Source organism: Polyodon spathula, chromosome 1 (assembly GCF_017654505.1).
Source record: "Polyodon spathula isolate WHYD16114869_AA chromosome 1, ASM1765450v1, whole genome shotgun sequence".
Lineage (NCBI taxonomy): Eukaryota > Metazoa > Chordata > Actinopteri > Acipenseriformes > Polyodontidae > Polyodon > Polyodon spathula.
The window spans coordinates 58,065,849-58,087,458 of record NC_054534.1 but is presented as its reverse complement, the minus strand read 5'-3'; the positions used below and the strand labels follow the sequence as shown (position 1 = coordinate 58,087,458).

The 21,610-nt window shown below is 35.4% G+C and overlaps 1 protein-coding gene across 4 annotated transcripts in view; it reads left to right on the top strand.

Annotated features, from left to right (window-relative positions):
* The window catches only part of LOC121320184 (rho GTPase-activating protein 7-like), a 168,567-nt gene that overhangs the window by 133,352 nt on the left and 13,605 nt on the right, over window positions 1-21,610 (top strand). For 3 of the 4 annotated variants that reach the window (XM_041258446.1, XM_041258439.1, XM_041258453.1), the window contains 3 exons: window positions 17,799-17,870; window positions 19,127-19,208; window positions 21,263-21,326. In XM_041258446.1, the coding sequence (XP_041114380.1) occupies window positions 17,799-17,870; window positions 19,127-19,208; window positions 21,263-21,326 (218 nt within the window). Of the gene's footprint in view, window positions 1-10,572; window positions 10,908-17,798; window positions 17,871-19,126; window positions 19,209-21,262; window positions 21,327-21,610 lie in introns of those variants that run through there. The other variant, XM_041258460.1, reaches the window with a different exon arrangement.

Genomic DNA, 21,610 nt, shown 5'->3' with positions numbered 1-21,610 from the left:
ATAATACACTTTTATCAAGATAAAGTTAAACTATGCAGATAAAGTATGCTTAGTTATATTAATTGAATTACTAAATATAGAGAATTACCTATATTTCCAAGTGTATAAAAGAAATATACACCTGTCTTAACATAAATTGAACACAGAGCAATTAATGCACCAGTATATGTGACAGGATAGAAGTCATATATATATAAAAAAAAAAAAAAAAGTATTAAAATGCTTACTGAAAAGCATTACGCAGAAACTAATAGTTGTGATTCATAACTACAGTTGAACTTGAAATATTGATATATCAATCATAAATGACTGATAAGCACGGCAGTAACATAGTTGAAGTATTTAAACATTTTTAGGATTGTTTAATCACTGACAAGAGCAGTTTCCACAATATATCATCTTACAAGCCTTGTAATGCACCTGTTGTTATTAATGGTGCTGTAATTTTCACATACTGTACCAAGCATGTTTCTTGCCAATGTGACCATGTGATAACATATTTGTACATAAGAAACCCTAGAACAGTTCATTCTGGTTAAATCCAACCTTGATACATGATTATGTCCTTCAGGCTTTGTTCCTTTTAAGGACATATAAAAAAATGAATAGGAGATTTCTAACCTCTGATAAAGGACGTTGCATGTTTTCGTTTAAAACTATGTTTTAATCTCTGTTCCAAATCAATCCCCCAGGAAAATACGTAAATACAGTATTCATGTATTCATTAATTGCACCTTTTGTACCTGCTTGATGAAAGAAAATCTCTGTTCTAGCTCACACCCTGTGAATGTTGTCTGTCAATGCAGACTGCCTGCTTCCTCGCTGTCCTGTACGCTCAATTGATCTGTTTAAATTTGGTATAGCAAATTGTATTTATTTATTTTTAATCCAGAATAGTGTTTGCTGTCAACATATTAACCACAAATAACAACTAGTCTGGTTTGAATGACAAATTGTAGAAATCAAACAACTGGATGTAGACTGATTACTTTAACAACAGGCACTGTGCTCTCTTCTCTAACTTTTTAAAAAACACTGTAAACAAGTTAATAAACAAATAGCACAATCAGCATTAACACATGTAGGCTAATGGACAATTACTAAAACTAAATAAATTGTAGGACCTAACAGTAACTTAAATATTAAAACTTACACAAATTTGCGAATCTGCACTCAAATCCTAATTAAGAAATTCAAAGTTACTGGTTTAAAAACTATGTTCGCTTTGTGAATGAGGTACATGAACCGAAGAACAGCTCCATGTTAGTAAAAGATTGTTTTAGTATTGAGGTATTATTTAGGCTATTTGAACTACCCACAGCACAACATCGTCCACCACTAGGGTACTAAAGACTGAAGGCTACCAAGCCACATTACTCGTGGAATATTGAGGAAAACATTTGTATTTATTAGCAACAATTTTAAATGTATTTATTTTTTTAACATATCCATTTTCTAGTAGCAATAGAACCCTCATTTAAGGGCTATACCATCGGCTCTAGCATTTAACGACACAAGGAAGGTCTTACCAGACAGGAAAGCCTTCTTCTTTGGGATCTTTTGGTTAATTAGAAGATGATTCAGTACCTTAAGCCACTCAGCTACAAGATTTAGCAGGCTTCTATCAGAGAGTAAATGCCCACTGCGATGTCAGCCAATCTGATGTGATTCAAATCAATCTACATAAGTGTCGTTTTTCAGCAGGAGGTTACAAGACAAATTAAGGTGAATGCAGTTCCTTGTATTTATTTATTTATTTTTTTGCTCTTCCAGAAATAATGCCATCTTGTTGCGTGACATTCCTAATTAATGAGCTATTGTTTTACTGTGTTTTGAATACCTTCAGTAAGTTGGAAATGAAATTGTACAGAATGTTCATTGTATGGGCACTTTACACTATTGCACATATACTCAAGACTAATCAAGACTATAATTATATTAAATACTTTATCTAAATAGATATATTAAGACTAGTAGGACATCTGACCTTTTTCTTGAGCTGTTTTGTTGTTGTTGTGTTGTGTGTGTGTGTGTGTGTGTGTGTGTGTGTGTGTGTGGGTGTGTGTGTGTGGGTGTGTGTGTGTGTGTGTGTGTGTGTGTGTGTGTGTGTGTGTGTGTGTGTGGGTGTGTGTGTGTGTATATATATATATATATATATATATATATATATATATATATATATATATATATATATATATATATATATATATATATTTATATTATTAAATGTGCCTACATGTTAGGTACATCGCATGGAGAACGCAGTTCTGGATCTCAAAATACCTAGGACAAAACTTTTTTGGGTAATAAATTAGAGACTCTTCTGAGAGTTTTTCAATTTTACTTCACGTGATGAAGTCTGGTAAGGCCATTCCGTTACAACATTGTCGTTATTGATATCTAAATAAATAATCGTTTACGGGAATATTTCCCGCTCGCATTTTAACAATGTTTTTTAAATGACATGTTTACTAGTATATTACAGTCTATTGTCGTCAACATTTCATGTTATTTTACTATCGTTTTTCTAGTCAAAGTTTTATTCTCGTGTTTTATATCTCTTATGTATTTATTATCCGTACATGTAAGCATGGCTTCAACTTTGTTGCATATACAAGTAAAGTCCAGTAAGAGCACGTAGTAAGTATGATAAATGGATGAGAATGATTTCAATAAGAGCAATTACAAAAAACTTGAACACGGACACCTATAACAGTAAAATCAAATACAAGATACAGGAAGTAGTTATAATTAAGAGCAGTAGTAGACTCTGGCAAGGAACAGAAGCAATTCAGTGCAACTCATGCCCTGTCACAAACGTCCTGTGTGAACTTGGGCAAGTATTATGACTGTCTTGTTGTGCAGTTGACATCCCTACTGAAAAAATTGTTACAAGCAGGAACCTGAGATGTTGTGTATGAATTGGTCTATTCATGGTAAGTAATGATAATGTAACTGCAATGCATTTAAGTCAGTGACAAGATGGAGTGGTTAAACATGAACGTTATAAAATAACTAATCTATACTGAGAGCTCCAAGTTCACACAGAAACAGATTATATTGTGTTTTTTGTTCTATCACGTTGATTTTTTCTCACAAAAGTAATTTCGTGAAAAGAAATATTCAGTGAATGTAAAGTAACTAGTGTACAGTATATGTGACATCCATTACACCATATGTATCACAATTACGTTCAAATTAAAACAAACTACATTTCATTGTTTTTAATCCTTTAAAAAAATGCAGTCATCATAAAAGATCTCAATGGTATTTGAAAGCTATTACAAAACACCAGTGTGTGGTGTTATATTGCCAATGCTTGATAAAATGAAGGCTTAATTCATCAAATGCCAAAGAAAGTTTTGAATTGATGGCATAATTCAACAAGGTTAAAGATTGCCTTGTCTGCTCTGAACAGGAAACAAGGCAGAAGTGTTTTCAATTTGTAGTGTTCAAGGCTGTGGTTGATACTGTGGTGTTTTTTTTTTTTTTTCCCCTTAATTTTTTAAAATATTTTTTGTGAAGTGTAGTTTATATGTATGCAGGGTCTGTTTACACTGGGTTTTCTGTCTCAGATTATAAATCCATGTGCACAATATGGTTTGTGCATCACAATGCACTCTTAGTGCTTCAGTAGTCAAGGAACCTGATCTTGAGGATGTCAGATTCTTTTTAAGGAGATTAATCTAAGAAAGTATCATTGTGGGAAGTAATATAGTAATGTATTTAGGACAAAGGGGAACAGATACTTCTCAAGTGGCATTTACATTTTCAATGCAGGTTCTATATCATTCAATCAGTCGATTAGTTAATCCAGATTGAAAAACATCAAGCAGCGTTCCTATTTACTGTGTATAGGGAATTGGCCAAAAAGTTTTACAGGTTGCTTAAAAGATAACCTCACTGGTGTGATTTTGCTGTTTAAGTAATTTTGCTTTCAAATGTCATTATTTTGTATTGAAACATGCAACCATTCTCAGTCTGTATAAATTGAAACATATTTTCTTTTTTTTTTACCTCTGTAAGAGCTGCCCATTTTGGCACTGCTGCAGTAGCTGAACAGTGGCCTACCCAAAAGACTGGATTGGCAGGTTATCCAGTACCACCACAAGTGGAGAGAAATGTCGTGGGTGAACAATTTGGTTGAAATTAGAGAGAGGCAGATCATATTTATTAGATCAATTGACACAGACTAATTAGCAGTGTGGTTGTTATGGGTTGAGGCCTGGCCAAGCCATTCATTTGTCACATCATTACTTGTAAGAGTCAATAAAAATCAAAGTCATTGAAAATATTTTCATTTTTGTTATAATTATTTGTAATACAAAGATTACAATATATCCTTTTAGAAAAAAAAAAAAAAAAGTTTAACAGAAGGGGACTCTTGTGGTACAAAATATGTGCATGTAATGTGGTAATCAGTTTACCTGAACATGTACATGATACCACTTGATCCAAAAGTACATACGACACTTTTGGGCGATGTAAGGACAGGCACAGTGCAAACAGTTGCGGCTGCAAAATCCAAATTGCCTAGCGGCTAGGAAGTTACTTTGTCCTGTGGCTTAAGTAAGCTTAAGAGCAATGCAAATTACTCAACACACCCAAATAATCAGCATAATCATAAGAGTGAGGGTCGCAAAGAGCGCCACCAGACCATGAGGCTATTTAGCGGCCGCACTTACAGCCAGGTGAGATAAGTTAGGAGTACAAGAGTAATAGGCGCTGTGTGAGGTTTGTGGAGCACGGAAATCAAACAAAGCAAAAAAATATGTCAAAGGAAGGGCAGCGAAATCATCTTGGTGCACGGCAAAGAAAAGCTTTCTGAGGAGGTGCTGAGAGTCCTTATGGCTAAGGTCGCTCAGTATGAAATTGAGTTATTTGGAAAAGCCAGCCAACATCAGTTATGCTACTAAAAAGACCATATGGTACCACTGTAGCCATCCTGAGGCCAATGACAGGTCTTGAAGGTGTGTGGTTTTATACAGCTCTTAATTACTCGCTTCTGCAATGGTTTGCACCTTGTCAGAGGAGGTGCAAAGTTATTGGAGTGTCAGCAATTGACCAAGTGTAAGGCAAAATATCTTACATCTCATTATAATGTTTGCACCCCACTTAGCATGCCAGATCCCCGCCCAAGTCTTCATTTGAATATATTTCAATGTCATTTAAATTGGTTAATGATGATGAAGTGCTAATTTGATAGCGGTTGCAGAATGCCAGGTGAAAACCATTCTTTACATACGTCACTTTTTAGTGACCGCTAAAGTCCCACTTTACGCCAGCTAAACACTTTTTTGGGCAGCAATATCGACGTTTTGCAGCTACTAATCACCTTTTACGTATCCTTACATCGGCCCCTTTATGTTCATGTTCTTTGGCACTATTCAATCAAACTTGACAAAATGAAGAGAGACCCCTAAAGCATATAACTGAGTTAATAAAAATATGAAGTCAATTAATGCTGTAACAGCACTATAGTTCACTTACTGAGTTACCCGTAATTGGACTCCACTGATTTACAGGAACTGGAACATACAGTATAACTTAGTGGCAAGAAATATTGGCTTTATCTGAATCAAGAAGAACATAACTAGTTACTAAGGATCACATTAATCATGTTTCATGTTTGCCTTTTATTATACATAATAATACAACTGCATCTGTAGAATATTGTTGTGTCTATTCAATATTGAATGATGTTGCCTGTGCCTTTTATTGTCAAATATAGTAACATGTTACCAAATAAGTTAAAATAATAGCTCACAAACTTTGTTCATATTTCCAATAACAAAAAAAGACAAAACATTAGTTTCTATTATGCACAATTAAATTGTACTACTAAATTATAACTATAACATTAGGAAAAGTCAAGTCCTAATATAACACCAAATAAATGAAAATAATTCACTACAACTTACTATTTAGCACACAATACACTAAAAAAAGGAGTGTATGGTTTGCATGTCCAATAGTTTATGTCTGTCGATTTTTGACTTAAGACCAGCATGAAACTAGGCTAATGCCTACCTCTGTTTATTAGAAAAGAGATCAAAAGAGAAGCTTATCAAGACTGGAGACAGTTATTTCCATCTTGGAACAAAAGACAAAAGACACTGTGTCTTGTCCTCTCCTTTGAGGGCCACGTGTTAGTTTCTTTCCCAATGGAGTCACAATGCCCGGAGAGTCTATTAAAAGAGCATTAATCAATGTTTGGGACTGTGTCAACAAATTTTGTTCATAACAGGAACAAAGAAAATAGCATTGGATTGTTGATACTGTAAAGTGATTTAAATTATACATTGGTGCATTTCCCTCCTGACCCTCAAATACAATGAACTGGAGAGAGTCCAAATCAAACTAAATCGCTTTTGGATTTTCGCATTTTTGTTTCCCCATTAGCCTTTTATTCACCATTAAGAAATCAAGTGAAATTAAGGTTCAGGTTCATTGGTTTATAGAAATGCGACAGAATCAGATAGAAGAAAATGATACTGTTTTCAGTACGTATGGTGCTCATTGATTTTTTTTTTTTTACACTAATTTTCTTTTAGTATCAAGTATTTTCATTGAATCTGCAGTTCTAAAATATTATTACACCACAACACCATCACCTAATTGCACAATGTAATGGTTTTAATTAAAGTATTGATCAAAGTTAAAATCAACCATGTACTATAGTAGTCTATACACAATCAAATATCAAACCGCAGTGCACTAAAGCGGACGTTTTGAAAATAGCTTTGAAGCAGACTAAAGTTATATGTAAAAAGTTGGCAGGAGGCTGTGTGGTCCAGTGGTTAAAGGAAAGGGCTTGTAACTGGGAGGTCCCTGATTCTAATCCTGGCTCAATCATTGACTCACTCTGTGATCCTGAGCAAGTCACTTAACCTCCTTCTGTCTGTCTTTCGGGTGAGACGTTGTTGTAAGTGACCCTGCAGCTGATGCATAGTTCACACACCCTAGTCTCTGTAAGTCGTCTTTAGCATCTGCTAAATAAACAAATAATAATAATAACAATGAAAAAAATGCACTGGTACATTATTTAAACAGTTATAGCAACACATGGGGATGTATAACTATATTTTTCGGAACCCCATTACTTAATCTTTAAAGTGGGCTAATCAATAAATTAAAAGTGCTTTTTTTTTTTTTTTTTTTTAACATAGAACTGTATATAGAAATGTACAGTGAAGAAGGCACTGACATAAAAACCTCACTTAAGCTGCTTTATTGTTGACCTTCAAATTTGTGACTGTTTTTTTTTTTTTAATGGATGCACTGTGCAGTATATAGAACTAAGCAACGTGCAGTAGACAATAGCAATTCCCAAACAAAATTTAAAAACAAACATTTGTGTTTGAAAAACATTAGCTGTTTTTTTTTTTGTTTGTTTTGATTGTGTTACACTGTATACTGTTACTGTTTATGTATATCAGTGCCTTTGGTTGTGTTGTTTTTAAAAAGGAGAATCACTACCCAGTCCATAAAATCTCTTGTCTGCTGGTGTTTGTTGAGAATGCAGTGCCTTGTGGAAGCAATAGTGCAGTCAATGAAGGAAGAGGGCTGCATGTCTGTTATCTGATTTTAGAGATCCTGGCATTGGCTCTCCAGTTTTTTCTCATTCCTTGCATCCTTTGGGATTAAAAGAGATACTCTTTCTGTTTTTCAAACTCTGGCTCACACTTGAGACATACAGCAGTCACACTTGAACTACAATTTTATTTTAAATATTGTGGGAATTTGGAATGTATACAAAATATTAAATACAATCACTAATGGGTAGCATTCACAAAGTGCTAGCAACTTCCATTATTTTTAATGTTGGCATGCCATTATATGTAAATCTTGGCAGTATATGTGTAAATGGGAGAAATACTTTGTTTGTCTGCATATCTTTTTCACAATGAGGTGGTAACTGTTTGTTTTGACCCCATGCGTCAGAACTGCCATAAATCAGATGTGTCCAGTAACCACTACTACAGTACGATGGTCATCTTATCCCAGCCAAAGCTTTTTTTTTTGTTTTGTTTAATTATAATCATTTAAACAAAATAGATCATATGAAATCATATTATATTTATATGTTTTTTTTTTTGTTGTTTTTTTAACTATAATGTTTTTAAATTAAATACTTATTTACAGAATGCTTTAATGGTTTAGTTAATAGCACTCAATTAATCAAAGGCGCTTAAATTGAATAATAGATTACAATTGATGGATTCTGAAAGTACAGAATCAACAAGCATTTTGGTAAGGGTTTAAAAAAAAAAAAAAAATTAAAGTCAAGCTTAACTCTTTGGCATGCGGTGCTCCTGCCATTTAATTGCTGGCCATTAAAGCTGGACAGGAAGCAAGATAAATGCCAGGAAATGGCCTGACTGGGGCATTTTTAGCCTGGTTTCTACACACCGGCGAGCATGGACAGTGTCTTGCAGACACAGACAACACTAATGAGTTCCCTCTGTTTTACTTGGGTTGTTACATCACATGCTACATTCCAGATGTAAACAATTCTGTTTCTGCTTCTGTGTGGAAGGTATACAGGAGCAGAAGAAAGCAGGTTTCTCTCAACAAAATGTCCTAATATACCCATAACTACAATTTGTTCCAAAGGCAAACTGTGAAATGGTGTGGGAGTCCCTTTATTCCCATACTTCTAGACTTTTATATGGCATATTGTGAAAAAAGTAGTAGTTCAAATAGACATGGAAGCTATAAATCTAGTTGGCCAATAATTATTTCAGTGCAGTTCAGCCCTTATAAAACTTATAATGAAATACTTTCCATCTTAAGAACAATGCAATATCACATCCCTGTCTTAAAATAATCTTAAAAGAGCCGATGCATTGAAGTGTGTATGAGTTCAGAAATTAGAATTGTTAACTGTTAGGGGGCAGGGATAATGCTCTAGTTATGTCCCTGTACCGAACAGCAATTAAAACGTCAATATAGATGTCTTATATTGCCAGAGAAAAAATAGATAATGGTAAACAAATAAGAAAGTTAGAAGTTAATCTCCCTGGGAATGTTTTGTGGGGACAGACTAGACCATTCTGTTACTGACCTGGAATCTGCAATTAATGAGTTTTTATTTTCTGCCCTCTGCACCATTTAAAGGATGTCTTGTCTGGAATACAAATTTCTTTAGAAAGTTGCATTGGAAAGATAAGGGCTTTATTAAGACTGGATTACTCTATTAGTTAAGGGCAAAGGGGATGTTTGTTTGTTGTATAGAGAAGAATAGGAAGGCTGTACTATCCCTTGGATATTGGTGAGGCTCCTGTGTACAGTCTGTGCCCCCAACCCCCCTGGTGTTTTAAATCACCCACATTAGTAGTGGAGACAGAGCTCTCTCCTCCAGTGAACTGCTAAGGTGCACATAATGTTTCTGAATTAGTAATAGTGGTTTGTTATGCAAAACTGTAAAAAGTAGGTGTGAATTGTAAGGAGTTTGCAGTGCACTTGGTAAAGGTACATGCCCTATGGTACTTTCCTCTTAGTAGCGGTTTGGAAAACACAGAAAAAAATAAGAATTTATGTTTTTAAATAGTTTAATAGTTTCAACATTTTTTTTTTTTTTTTATTTTATTTGTATAGAATTACAATAATTGATTTTGTAAGACTGTTATCTCCTTCATGTGTGGTATTTAGTTTATGTACAGAATTTATTTATTTATTTATTTATTTTACTGGTAATAAATAAGTCTGTGTTTGTGTTTACTGTCAAACTGACAAATTGAATATCTCTTTGGCATCTTGTTTATTGATAGGGAGGAAACAGCTACTTTATATTGTAACACGCAACTTCTGTTTCGCAAACTGTAACAAAAGCTAAAGTTTCATAACTACTACTTGTTATTTAATTTAATTAATAACCATAAGCAAGCAGCAGGTACACATGTCCAGTGTTTGCTGTAAATAAAATATATTGATGAATTATCTCAAGTATTGATTTTTTTTTTTTTTTTTGTCATGCAGAATATCTACATTTGCATTTTCCTGAATTATTTAAATTTTGAATGATTACCAGAGCTTATAACATAATTATAGCATAACAGGTAAAAAAAAAAAAAAAAAAAAAAAAAAAAAAAAAAAAAAAACAGATGTAATCATTAATAATGTTGTAATAATAAAAAATACGTTTTTTAAATGTGCAAAAGATCCCTAAAATTGTGAATAATTAAAATTAATGACAAGACTTCCTTGCAAAAAACAATATATACTGATTGTATGTGTGCGTGTGTGTGTGTGTATACACACACACACACACACACACACACACACACACACACACACACCCCTTGAGAAAAGTAACACATTTGAATTATATGGTTGTTCCCGCCTTACAACTAAGCTTTTCTTGACTGAACCATAAATGTTTAAAAGACATCATGCGTCTTTTTTTTTTCAATTTTAACTGTTTAGATAATGTTTTACACCTGTCATCAATTAGTTTTCAAGAAAGTTGTTACAAGGCTTGAGAACAGAAAAGTGTATCAGGTGTGAGGCTGGTGAAGTCCAGGGGGTGGGATTACTTGCAGGCTTTCAGTTCCTAAAGGGAGACTGAGTTCAGTTCATTCACGTTAACGGAGACTTACAAGTGGAGTTAGTGGGTACACTTTGCTTCTGTGTTTATGAGTGCGAAGATTTATTACTGAATGTATCTGAGAAACGCTTAAATCAAACCATGGATTTATTTCGCCATTTGAAGATCATTGGGACTGGTCTATAATCATTATGCCAAAATACAGTTAACATAACTTTATTAGAACAGTAACGATGCAAGATGGATCTTATTGGACTTTAATTGGATAATAGGATTAGCTACTTCGGGTGGACACAAGCAAACATATTGGAGAATTTATAAATGTGCAAGGTTAAACAGACTGCAATGATTCTAACACGTGAGTAGCCCATTACTTGTTTGGTCTGTTTTATTGTCTTAAGACAGTTTTAATGTGTACTATGTCAGAGGCTTCTTTAATTTAAATTGTCATTTTGCTGTACAGTTTTAGTTTACAGTGCAGTGCGTAAAGTTGAAAATAGGCAGAATATATAAACGTAACGCTGCTTTTTATTTATTCACTTGCTATTGTATAGGGAGTACTGTATATTTTGGGTTAGTTATGGGTGTATTATTATTATTATTATTATTATTATTATTATTATTATTATTATTATTCTATGGATAGGTTTATAAATGCCCTCGTTGGGTTTCGAACCTCATGTTAACATGTGTGTTTTAAGGAGATAATAATATTGAGGTTAGACTTGCGTTGAGAGATGTCAGATTAGGGAATCGTCGTGGTAAATGCACACACAGCCAGCTATCTCTCACATCTCGGCTCGTCCGGAGCCGCAGGGATCACAAATCAAGGATCTAGTGCCAGGGTGCCAGCTTGTTCTTATTTCTAGGGTTTAACTCCTCCTGTAATGTAGTGATTTATTGGAACAGTATAAACAGTTTGTTTACTCTTTCACGACATATAATCTGATTCGATATAACATTTTGAATTGAGGATTCCTTTATCCGTTGATTTAACTGTGTACCTAACACAGTACCAGACTGCATAACTTTTGTTCTGTCGCCGGTACTAGGCTAAGTATTTGAAAGAAAATAGCTAGATACAACTGCAGAAGAATCGGTAGACCACGATTATGTAGTCATTTATGTTTTTATTTACTTTGTGATTGCTTCATATGTAGAAACATAAACATTGCGGTCTCATTCGAGTTAAACAAATGTGTTTAACTTATACTCGAGGAGTTTTTAGGACTGCATTTGTAATACAGGTGGGTTTTTTTTTTTTTTTTTTTAAATCAAGTGGCGTATGTTTTGTGACACCGATTAATATTGGTGGTTGTTTTTAGGGAGGGGAGGGGAGGAGAGGGTCCCTCCCCTACCCTCCCTACCCTCCTCCACCCCCCCCCCCCAATAGGGCAGTCGGAATCCCCTGTGCTATGGTGCCTCCAAGTCCATGACATCACCTGAGCAATTTCTTTGAACCCCTGGAAGCTAGGAACACCCCCTGCTGGCTGCCAGAAAACTAGCCTGAGAGACAGGGCAGAGCTAACTTTCATTAAAAACACCAAACAGCTCTTTGTCATTGTGGTTTAGTCATGTCTGGCAAACCAAATAATTTTCTAAGGAAGCTAAAAGTTATTTGATAAGTGTCAATTACTTATATTGCAATAAATTGCAATATATAAGTACTCTTGTGTTGGTCTTATTCAATACTTTAAAAAAGAGGGCTAAGAAAAGAATGCAGTGTAATTTAATAATTTGAGGTTGTGCCACACAACAGTTTTAGATCACATTAAAACTGAAACAGCTGTCAGCAACAGAATGTGAGCTACACAATTGTTCCAATCCCGTCCCCCACACCCCAACTAAAACTGCAGTAAGAAAATACCAGAGCAGGGTGTAAATCTATCGTCCGCACAGAAAGAACCATTTGGACACATGTATTCAGAGAATCCATCTGGCTAGCAGCCCATTTCTGGTCTACAGTGTAGATAATTGGCATTGGGTATTATTCCTACAAGTGCGCACTGCCCATGTTGTCTTTTAGGGATGCAGCAGATGGTTGTAGTCTCCTTTTGGACACAGTGAATGACTGACCTGTCTGAATGATAGAATTTAGTGGCAGATTAGTTGTGTGGATGTGGTCTGGATTTAGTTATGGGCTCTGCAGATTGCAGGGGTCATACTGCTGAAAGGCTTTTTTTTTTTTTTTTCTGAGAGGAGTTAAGTTCCTAGAATGTTCTTTTTGTTGTTGCTCTATTCACATTACAGACCTACAGCTACTATTACACGACACTTTAAAATAATTTATATAAATATAACTACTTTAAAATGGACTTTCACCTGACTGTACATTTTCTTAGAAAATAGATTCTTTATTTAGCATGACCTTTATCTGAAATATGCACAGTTGCCAGAGTTACTGTTTGTCTTGGACAAAGCTAGTGTATTAATTGGACCTTGAACAAAGGGGAGCAGATTTTGTACAGGGTGGTCCAGTACGGTAAACAAATTCACACGCTTCCTACTAACAGGAAAAAGGAAATTATGTAATTTTGTAGATCCTGGCAATCAGTAGAAAAAACCAAACTCTCCTAAAGAAATTGCATACTGGAAGAGTACGACTAATAAGTATTTCAGTATAAAATACCAATTTGTTTTCTGTTTGTCCAGTCTAACGCATAACAAATATTTTCCCTTGGGAGACATCGCTGTGGTGAAAATGTGAGTTAAACATGTAACTGTTAATGTAGTTGTCACTGGACGCTTGTGCAAAGGGGGTCTTTTCAAAAATCCATTGTCTGTTAACTTGTGGGATTGTAGCCTTTTTAAAAGTGACATTTTCTCTGCATATTTAAATGAGGCAAATACCTGGATGCTCATCTGGTTTGAAGGCTGTCTGTGTCCTAATGAATGGAGGCAGGAAGTAAAAGTTGCTGTGGAATGCTAAGATTGCCACTTACTTATTATGTTTGTCTACAAGCAATCATGGAATTGAGGGGGGGGGGGAGAATGTGAACCTTTTTTTCTCAAAGGTTCTGTCAGTTGTGCTGTTTTTCTAGTTGCTTGTTTGGTAATTTTGGATCACAGTGGTTGAGCATGTCAATGAATGTTAAATCTTTTGAAGCAAATACTTGACAACTAGCATTTTTACCACTGTAATCTGGTAGGTTTAGTCTCATTGAATTCATGCATTTCAAGTCATCCAGCAAAAAAAATAGCATCCTGACAATTTGGTGGAATTTGTATAGGTATCTGTGTCAATACCATACAGTAAGTCAGAATATTGGCAAATCTCAAGATTTACTGGTAAATGTTAACGTTTACCAAGTGAAGTGGTAAATTTCAGAAATATAACACTTTAGAGAAGACATTTACTAGTTTCTCGAGTATAACAAAGTGTCTTTACCAAAAAATGTCAAGTAAATGTCTGAAAAGCAATATATTTCTTCATAATTTCGGACATTTGTCACCTTACTTAGTAAATGTTGACAGCTACCGGTAAAACTTCAGATTTTTTCAAAATTTCCATTTCTAGGAAATGCTTTCCCCCTTGCTTCAGTTTCATTAGGAAGCATTTCTCAAAAGAATGCATTTGTTGGGTTTAATGAGGAATATGTGCTTTATATGAGGGTTTAGGTATTGTTTGCGCAGGTTGTTAATCTTTGTTTGGAGAATCACCAGGATGAATAGAACCTTCTGGGCATCCCATTGTTAATACATCTCTGTTTATACAGGAGAAACGGATTAGGAAGACCGGGGTCAGAAGGTATTTTGTTTTTAATGAAGGCAGTGTCCCTAATCTTTGAGAAGCACATGTATACAGTTTATCATAGGTGTCCATCCATACTGTTTAGTTCTGCCCTGAAGAAGAGATCAAATGCATTCCACTGTAGGTATGTAGGTCTTGCCTTGAGCCTTGGCCCATAGCTAAAGGTTTTTTTTTTTTTAGTTAGTCATCATGACCAGGGACAACAGTACACACAATATTTACAGTGGAGTGGTTTTGCATGGTACAATTGCAAAAAGTTTATGTACTGTATTTTAAAAGCAATCACTTTTGAGCTGCTAACATTGTTGGATGGCTGAAGAAAAGAAAGAGGTCGGGGGCATGGTACATATTTATATATTTTTTTTTGACCTGGGTCAGATAGAGAACACCAGTTTGAGCACAGATTATTACCAACCGTGTTTTAAGAAGGTGTTTTTTTTTTAATTGTTCTATGAAGCGGGTTGCATTTTAGTTATCTCGTATAAGAATGTTTATTGTACTGGGGATTTAGCTAGTTTATCTATGTTGCTGAACTCTATTCCAAGAAGTACTACCAGTAAATAGTATTTTATGTTTTAAAGAAAAAGTTTACCTATAATTGTATCATGTCATCAAGATTTCTGTATTGGATTTTCAGCTTTTTTATTTTGACCTTTTCAAGCTGACAAAAAAAAAGCTGTGTAGTGATTCAACATTGTTTATATGGTGGTAGTATAAAAAGTACTAAATTCACCTACAAAGTCCTGGGCATCTACTCCTAAGTGCCTGCTGTTGGTGTGATATACTATATGTCAATGTTTTCTTACATTTTTTGTGTCCATTGCATGCAAAGGTTTATGGTGTTTGTATTGCCACCTCGTGTGTAGACATTGTTTTTGTCAGAATTACTGTTTGGGCTTGCTTTTGGTATGTAAATGCTTGCTGTTCTCCTTGAATGCCGCACTAAAACAATTTTGCTGCAGAGTCAAAGATATCTTGTTTCTTTGTGGCTGCAGAGTGGCATGGGAGCACACGCACACACAGACAGCCTTTCCTCTTCCGTCAACACCTTTCATTACAATTGTTTTTATTTAAACCTCTTGTCAACTAGATTAAGTAAACAGTAGTCTCTGGAACTATAATGAAATTGGAAATAAAGGATCTATTTCTACTGGTATTGTACAGACTGAAGGAAAGACTACCATAATTCAACAGTATAGTTTAGTCTTTACAAAACCATACATGATGGTCATTTCTTTAGGAATATTTACTGCTTAAATTAATCTGTAACGGGTGGGAAACAAGACAGAACTCAGCTTAAAAGATGTGTTTGCTTTCACATAAAACCCTGTCCAAGCATGGTGGTTTGTTAATGAAACCGAATTGAGCCCACTCGGGGGTTCTCATAAATAGTCAAGTGCAGCATGCATGAAGGCTTCCTGGTGAGATACAGATACATATATCAGTCTTCCTGTGGTTACTCACAGCACTCCTGCGAAATTTCTCACTTGGGCAACACCCAGAACAGTGATAAACGCAGACTCCCTGGCCCCTCCTGTTAACTGAAAGTGAAGGGGGAGGGGGTAGGGAGAGCCATAAAGGGCACAAACTTCTGCTGAGGAAAGCCATTTGCTATATAGACTTCTGTTCAGCCATATGGCACTCAATGTCTGAATCCTTTTACAGTTAGTAAGACTGCCTTATGCTTGTAAAACAATGTAATGACAGCATTTGTCAGCACTTAACAGGTTTGTTAGAATTATAGCACAGCGTTTCAAATTGAGGATCTCAAAATGGCACTCCTCCCCCAATGCAGTACACAGAGTGATGTATATCGGCATCAGGATTCCCTAACTTGATTTTCTAAACCATCTTTCGAGACGTCACTGTAGCTACTGCGAGTTATTCAACCACCACTTAGAATGTGTATATATGGCACGTCCTAATGGCTGCCTGCCTTACAGAAGAGGGGCTTTTAAAATGTATGCCCAACAGGCTTTGGGAAAACAGAACTTCAAATAAAGTGATTTCCAATCATCTGATTTTTCAGATTTCCATTTTATCAAGTTTATTATTATTATTATTATTATTATTATCACAGACAGTAAAAAAAAAAAAATTAAGGTATTGTGCTTTGTCTGCCATTTAGTTTTTTAATAAGAACATGTTTTGCACAAATACTTCTCTGTCCATTAAGTAGATGTGGCTTTTATTGCAGTTTGCCTAGAGGTTAGATTACTGGAAACTTTATGTATATTAACGGAAAGCTGCAAGTTCACGGCTGTGTTGTCTGCAAACAAAAAGAATGTTCAAGTCTGAATTCTGCTTTGAGGGTTAGTGTGGAATGTATTTGTGCACAATCTCTACAATGGGATGTAATTGTTTTCTTTTATTTTGTCTTGCCCAGGACCATTTAAATTCAACATCCCATACAGGTTATTTTATGTTATGACAAGAATATTCAAGTTGTTGTTCAGGTACTAGGTGCAATTTGTTGATTTTTAAAACTAGTGGGTACTAATACCCAAAGGTACTAAAATTGGTTAATCATCCAGTGTTAAGACTTTTTTTTTCTAGTGGTTTTGTGTCTGTTTTTAAAGTCTCTGTTCTGCTCCATCAGGAGAGCTGAATGCAGATAAGCCTGGGTAGACATTGGAATCCAGGACTACTTGCCACCTGTTAACATGATTCATGTGTTGATGAGCAAATTCTTATATTCAGCATATGCCTTGAACCTATAAAACTGTATAGTTTGGTTAAACCTGATGATGTCAGGGTCGAGTGCAAATGAGTCGCATTTTTTGCTTACTTTTACACAGGGCCCTGCAATTGGCTTACTAATACATATTTTCTTCTACCATTGTAAATGTATTAATAGTTGCAGGTTCTCTTTGAGTTTTAAACAACTTATTAAAAGGGAGCTGTCTTATAGTTTTCATTCCAGAAGTGCCAACTGCATGGTATTAAACTATAGAGTATTATTATTTTGAGAGACTAGACTTGCCAAGGGATCACAAGATGTAGTGATCTAATGCCCTTCATGCAGTGTCTGTACTGGTTCCTGCTATTTTAATAGAACATGTGCAAATTGCTAATAGACCTAATAATGGATTAAGATCGACAGTCTAAATATTTCTGTTGCATATCTGTAGTCTTAAGACGGTCTGTTTGTTTATTCTTGGGTCAAGATGGATTAAATCAAATATATTTGAGGCATTTGTCAAGAGGTTATCCTGACCTAAGATCTGTCTTGTGATAAAAAAAAATCCCAGTTAAACCACAGTTCTTTTTAAAGTATTACCTTTTTGTCAAATACTACTACAGTACTATTCAGTCTAGTTCAAGTTGTTTTAAAACATACCAGACCAGCAGTAAACTTACTTGGGCTCCTATAACACAGAGCATCACTACAGTATATGTTGCTTTCTAAAATGTCCGTAGGTTGCTATAGCACAGGTTTTACTGTGCATTCCCGCAATGCAAATAACAGTAGGTTGTCTTGTTTCTCTTTACTTTCAGAAATTGAGGCCAAGGAGGCGTGCGATTGGCTACGGGCAGCAGGGTTCCCACAGTATGCGCAGCTCTATGAAGGTAAGACGAATCACCCCTGACAGCAGCTGCTCTTTAGTATGGAGAATTAATTCTGTATTGGTGATGTGCTGCATTTGTAATTGCACTAACACATTGTGAAATAAGGGGAAGGCGCACAAACAGTCTGTGAGGATGAGGGAGTGGATCCTAAGTCGTGAGAAGACGAGCATATCATCATCTTTTAAATGAGCTACACTTAAGTTAACACAATTTTGTTTGTGTGGATGCAGGCACTTTTGAGAACCACAGATAACCCATGCTTTATGTAAAAGTCACCATCTGGAATAGTCACATGATTGACTTATGCTCAGAGTCTCTCCTGATTGGCTAAAGGCAAAATGTTTCTTGAAAATGTTTCTCAAAGTAGGACCCTGCTCTGCTCCGGAAAACATGCTTCCTTGTTTCTGGAAACATTCAGCGTGCACAAGGAAACATTTTGTCTGGAAACATGTTTCCTAATGTAAGCTGGGCTTAAGTACTGCAGTTTTATAATGAATAGTTGGCAGTACACAGTCTGTGTGCAAAATGTATTAAAGGAAAACTTGTACTGCTAACAGGGCATCCTTGTAAATAAGGTATTGCATATCTGACTGTCGTGCAGGAGACAAGTATTTTAAAACAATTAAAAGGTGCACTCAAATTAGTAACTCTTGTTTCTTAATTGTTGTTGACTGTTGTTTGCAGTAAATTCAAGTAGTGTTGACAACAAGGGCTATTTGATCCCCTAGAAATTTGAGAAAGGTAATCCCTCTATTGTTTGAACTGTAACTGATATGAACCTGCAGAAGATTAGACCGCTAACAACTACACATCTAGTGGTGGTAATGTTTTAATATGATAAATGAGGTAGATGGCGCTAGAATTCAGTACCCAGAGGAATATATTGGTCTTAATTACATTTTTTTTTCTAAATAGGATTTAATAGGTGTTTTATTGGACTTGTTTTATAAACTGAACAGTCCCCCCCCCCCCCAGTCTCCTTCAAATGCTTTGATCCCTGCTTGCTGTTGTTTCAGTTCTACATCTGTCTTTCATCTGTTTTGTCGCACTTTTTTTTTTCCACGACCTTTTCGTTCTGCAAAATGAACTCTCGTGACATCTGTACTCCCATCCTCTGGACTCTTCTGTGCTGTCTTTCTTTAATGAGCAAGTCATCTGTTTCTTAGATGGCAGACAGATGCTTGCTTTGAAGAAGAGTACCTCTGGGAGTTGTCTTCTGATTTACCCACACGTTGTGATTTTCCCCCCCTTTTCAGATTCCCTGTTTCCCATTGAAATCGCATCTGTAACCAGGGACCATGATTTTCTGGATCGAGATGCCATTGAGGCTTTATGCAGGTAGGCAAAAATCAAAAGCACTTTTTTTTTTTTTCCACTTCTCAAATGAATTATTACTTTTTCCATTATGCAGATTTACTCATTGGATAAAACCATTTCCTTTTATCTAGATGCAAAGTTTTGCTTATTTATATTTAGGCCACAACCAATAAATCGCAAGAAGTAGTTAAGGTTAGGGAATGTCATAACTTCTGAGAGGTTATAACATTCCACCAAAACATTTTGCACCAGGAGTAACACTTGAACTATACAGACAGCAGTAGCAGCCAACTTTGCAGTTAAATGTTGAGGTGTGTGGTGTTCTTTCTCCTTTTATTTTCCAAAATCCTTTAAATTCCAATAATGAGGAGGCATTAGGTGACTGCAGCTTTAATGATTTTGTATGATTGTTACATATTACAATGAACTTAGTACCTTCACTGGGTTGGCTTGTGATTTCCTATGAATTTTCTACTGATTCATGGAAACTGAGAAACAAACATTCCTAGTCAGAAAATACTTTAAATATACAGCTTTCATACAATCTCAGAAAAGATTATACATTTGCCTGTCATGTTAAATACAAATACAGCATTATGATCTGATAATGAGTATTGCACAGTAGACTGGCTAGTCTAAACTATGTATTCAGTTTGACAAATACCACTGCTGGAAAGAATGAGAAAAGATGTGGCCCTTCACTGTACTTGCCAGTCAAAATGTCAACACTTAAGATTTACGACTGACAATGGCTATTAAGTGTCTCATTACCTGGGGTGATCTTTGGAGTTCAGAAAATTCAATTTCATCGGCTATCCTATTGCTAGATTTTAATACATAGACTTGTGTGTGTGTGTGTGTGTATATATATATATATATATATATATATATATATATATATATATATATATAAAACTGTGTGTGTTTATATCAATGTAATCTAGTCTATCGTAATACAAAAACCTGTCAAGATAATCTAATCTATGGCTGGGCATACTGTTAAACCAGTGATATTTTACCATTTATATAGAAGAGAATGAAATGAGCTGTAATGTGTGAACGTATCTAGTATGTTGGTTTGAGAGATTATTTGATTGGTACCAGGATGTTGTGTTATGTTTTGTTTTTTTAAAGCATACAAGATTAAAAACCCAATTTTACCTTTACAAAGAGCACACGCTCAACAAAAATGTAGCTTTTTTTGTGGGTAAGCATGTAGATAGGGAATTTTAATCTATGTGCCTACCCTCATCCATTAACCAACAATTGCTTTCGGTGAAATAAAACGTAACCTGTCTCACAGTTCAGAAAAAATAGTTTGCAAATAATTGACAGAGTGAAAGAGGTTATTTTTATCAAAATAGGCATCAGTGTTATCTAAAGGTTTTCTCCTGTCACGAATGCCGGTACTATTTGAACAATTCTTGAATCTAACATTCTCAGGTCAGAACTGTTTTCCCCTCCTACATCAAAGAAAGTAGGTTGGTTTTAAGGAGGATAATTGTGTGCAACAGAACAGCGGCAGATCAAACATGACAGGAGGAGTAGGTACTTGGCTCAAAGGGCAGGATACTGTAAAATCCCAAGCGAGGGAAGGCTCTCCGCACTGACTGATGTGAAACCGAATCCTGCGCAGTGGGTGTAGTGACATAAACTTTTGGGGTTTGCAGCACAGGCAGAGAAGTTAGGTCACGGAAGGTGAGGAGATGTTACTCCTTGCACAGTGCAGTCTTGAACTTGGGTCAGTGGAGCCCTGCCACATGGTAGTCTGGAAACAGTTTGTTTTTGAAAGCTCTGTTTTAAATAGTATCTTTTTGCAAAATTTTTGCCAGCGTGGCGATTTGCTGACCTGAGTTTCTGAGTTTGTGTTAAAGTAGAGCATGTACTTTTATAATAAGGTTATTATATATGGAGAGACCCACAGTCTCGTGGCCTACGATGTCCCATAACCCCTCTAAGCCCTTAACAGGCTTATTACACACACACACACACTTGCCTATAGTTAATACTCTGTGCTGTTCATGGGGAAGAAAACGTTTCTGTTAAAATGTTAATCAAGTTTTTCTGGTTCACAGGCGGTTGAACACCCTTAACAAATGTGCTGTGATGAAGCTAGAAATCAGTCCACAAAGGAAAAGGGTAAGTTCTTCTAACCTTTAAACATTATGCCTCTTATGCTTTCAGTGCTCCATGTTCTCAATATAGTGCAGCTGTAACTCATACCCAAGTTACAGTAGTTTTGTTTTTCGTCAATTTCTGTTTTTTTTTTTTTTTTTTTTTTTTTTTTTTTTTGTTATGTGGATATAATATAATTAGTCATGAGCCAAATACTTGTAGCATTATGTGGTAGGGTGTAACCATCATAATTCTAGATTTTGAATGTATAATATTGCAAATATTCAATTGTTGATTTTTAAAGGGAT